The sequence below is a fragment of the Coregonus lavaretus genome, assembly GCF_964263955.1.
Source record: "Coregonus lavaretus genome assembly, contig: HAP1_SCAFFOLD_1336, whole genome shotgun sequence".
In the NCBI taxonomy this organism is placed as follows: domain Eukaryota; kingdom Metazoa; phylum Chordata; class Actinopteri; order Salmoniformes; family Salmonidae; genus Coregonus; species Coregonus lavaretus.
In genome coordinates this window covers 130,001-132,244 of record NW_028157005.1, presented here as the reverse complement: position 1 = coordinate 132,244, position 2,244 = coordinate 130,001, and the positions used below count along the sequence as shown (strand labels likewise).

General features: G+C 52.6%; 2 protein-coding genes across 2 annotated transcripts; both read right to left on the bottom strand.

Moving 5' to 3' along the window:
* Nucleotides 1–357: 357 nt before the first annotated feature.
* On the bottom strand, nucleotides 358–768 carry LOC311125897 (histone H3.2; the record flags this gene model as incomplete). Its single annotated transcript, XM_084199925.1, has 1 exon — nucleotides 358–768. The coding sequence occupies one exon, from the start codon at nucleotides 766–768 to the stop codon at nucleotides 358–360; it is 411 nt and encodes a 136-aa protein (XP_084056051.1).
* A 478-nt stretch (nucleotides 769–1,246) lies between these two features.
* Nucleotides 1,247–1,633, bottom strand: LOC311125894 (histone H2A; the record flags this gene model as incomplete). The annotated part of the gene is made up of 1 exon (XM_084199922.1): nucleotides 1,247–1,633. One exon carries the CDS (start codon nucleotides 1,631–1,633, stop codon nucleotides 1,247–1,249), a length of 387 nt encoding a protein of 128 aa, XP_084056048.1.
* Between the last annotated feature and the right edge of the window lie 611 nt (nucleotides 1,634–2,244).

The following is a 2,244-nucleotide window of genomic DNA, read 5'->3' as shown; positions in this document are numbered from 1 at the left end:
CACAACTAATAGTGTCAATTATTCATCTGAACACAATTCTTGTTACTATTCGGCCTATATTATCACTCGTTTCTTTTTCCCCTCCTTTGTAAAGCATTTTACTGTGTTACTATATAGTTCAAAGGAAGTGGATGATGCCAGATGGTTGTGTATATACACACACACAAACATTGAAGCTAGACTTCAGGCAACTAAAAAGGTGCAATACGTAGCTTTTAGACGTGTTAGTGAACAACATACATGGTGGCTAATGTAGAGGTGCGTGTATACATGGAACAATTGTGCCTTTTTGATGGAAATATGGAGGTGGCTCTTAAAAGAGCCTTTGGGGGATATTCGAGTTCAGGTCATCCTCATTTATGCGCGCTCTCCGCGAATACGGCGGGCCAGCTGGATGTCCTTGGGCATGATGGTCACCCGCTTGGCGTGGATGGCGCACAGGTTGGTGTCCTCGAACAGGCCGACCAGGTAAGCCTCGCTAGCCTCCTGTAGGGCCATCACGGCGGAGCTCTGGAAGCGCAGGTCGGTCTTGAAGTCCTGGGCGATTTCTCGCACCAGGCGCTGGAAGGGCAGCTTGCGGATGAGTAGCTCAGTGGACTTCTGGTAACGACGGATCTCTCTCAGAGCCACGGTGCCGGGCCTGTAACGGTGAGGCTTCTTCACACCGCCGGTGGCCGGGGCACTCTTGCGAGCAGCCTTAGTGGCGAGCTGCTTCCTGGGGGCTTTGCCACCGGTGGATTTGCGAGCGGTTTGCTTGGTTCTGGCCATGGCGCTGCTCTGACAGTCGGGAGTATAGCCTCGAAATGCCTATGTGAAGTTTATAAAGCCGGCAGTGGCGCCTGCTGATTGGACACCATCTCCCCACCACCCCGATTGGCCCGTTTCGCAGGCCTCCTCCGTTGGCCATTGGACGGGAGGCCCGGCCTCTCCAAAACTCAAACTCCCGGTGCGCGCGCAATAGGACGCCGCCGGCCCTTTACGCGCAATAATAGTCGCCAAAGTCAAGAGTGACAGCTTATAGGCACGTATCATCTAATGCTAGCCTGCTATGGCAAATGAGGCCAAGTAGGTGTTGTTGTTCATGCAAGGCCTCATGTGGGCACAGAATGTCGAAATAGTTGTGTATACACCCACTCAATGTATTGCGGTCATAGAAAGGTACTTTGCGCTTTTGGAGAGCTAGGTGGTTGGCTCTTAAAAGAGCCTTTGGGGGTTGAGTAGTCAAGTTGAAGTCGCAGTAGCGAATTTACTTGGCTTTGACTGCCTTCTCGGTCTTCTTGGGGAGTAGGACTGCCTGGATGTTGGGCAGCACACCACCCTGAGCGATGGTCACACCGCCGAGCAGTTTGTTCAGCTCCTCGTCGTTACGGACGGCCAGTTGCAGGTGACGGGGGATGATACGAGTCTTCTTGTTGTCACGGGCAGCGTTGCCGGCCAACTCCAGGATCTCAGCAGTCAGGTACTCGAGTACGGCGGCCAGGTAGACTGGTGCGCCAGCGCCCACACGCTCGGCGTAGTTGCCTTTGCGCAGCAGCCTGTGCACACGGCCCACGGGGAACTGGAGGCCAGCACGGGATGAACGGGTCTTTGCCTTCGCCCTGGCCTTGCCTCCGGTTTTGCCTCTTCCGCTCATATTGGTAGCTTGAGAAAGTCACAGAAAGTCTGAATGAGCCGCTCGCCACTTCGAGAGCCGTACATATACCTCGCCACAAGAGGCAACGATTGGCCACCGGGCCGGTGTGGCCTTATCCAATTGGAGCGAGGGACAGACAGATGGACAGACAGACAGCCCTAAGCCGGTTCCCACCCACAGGCAGCGAGTGAGAGGCTACTTTGTTTCCCTCCGACTTTGTTACTTTGTGTCATTTCGCGTGAGCGCCAAAATGTCCGAAATGACATCCACACATTATTTCTCTCCAAATGGGAAACAAACAGCTGGTGAGGGTGCACTCTTGAGTTTGAAATCGAAGCCACTATAGTATTGTTATTGTTATTACATGGCACTTGTAACACATCACAGCAGCCTGCCTCTGAACGGGAATAGCCCAGTGGCTCATATATAAAAATGGCTGTTGAGGGTGCACTCGTGAGTTTCAATTCGAAGCCACTATAGTATTGTTATTGTTATTACATGGCACTTGTAACACATCACAGCAGCCTGCCTCTGAACGGGAATAGCCCAGTGGCTCATATATAAAAATGGCTGGTGAGGGTGCACTCGTGAGGTCGAATTTCTGAGCCATT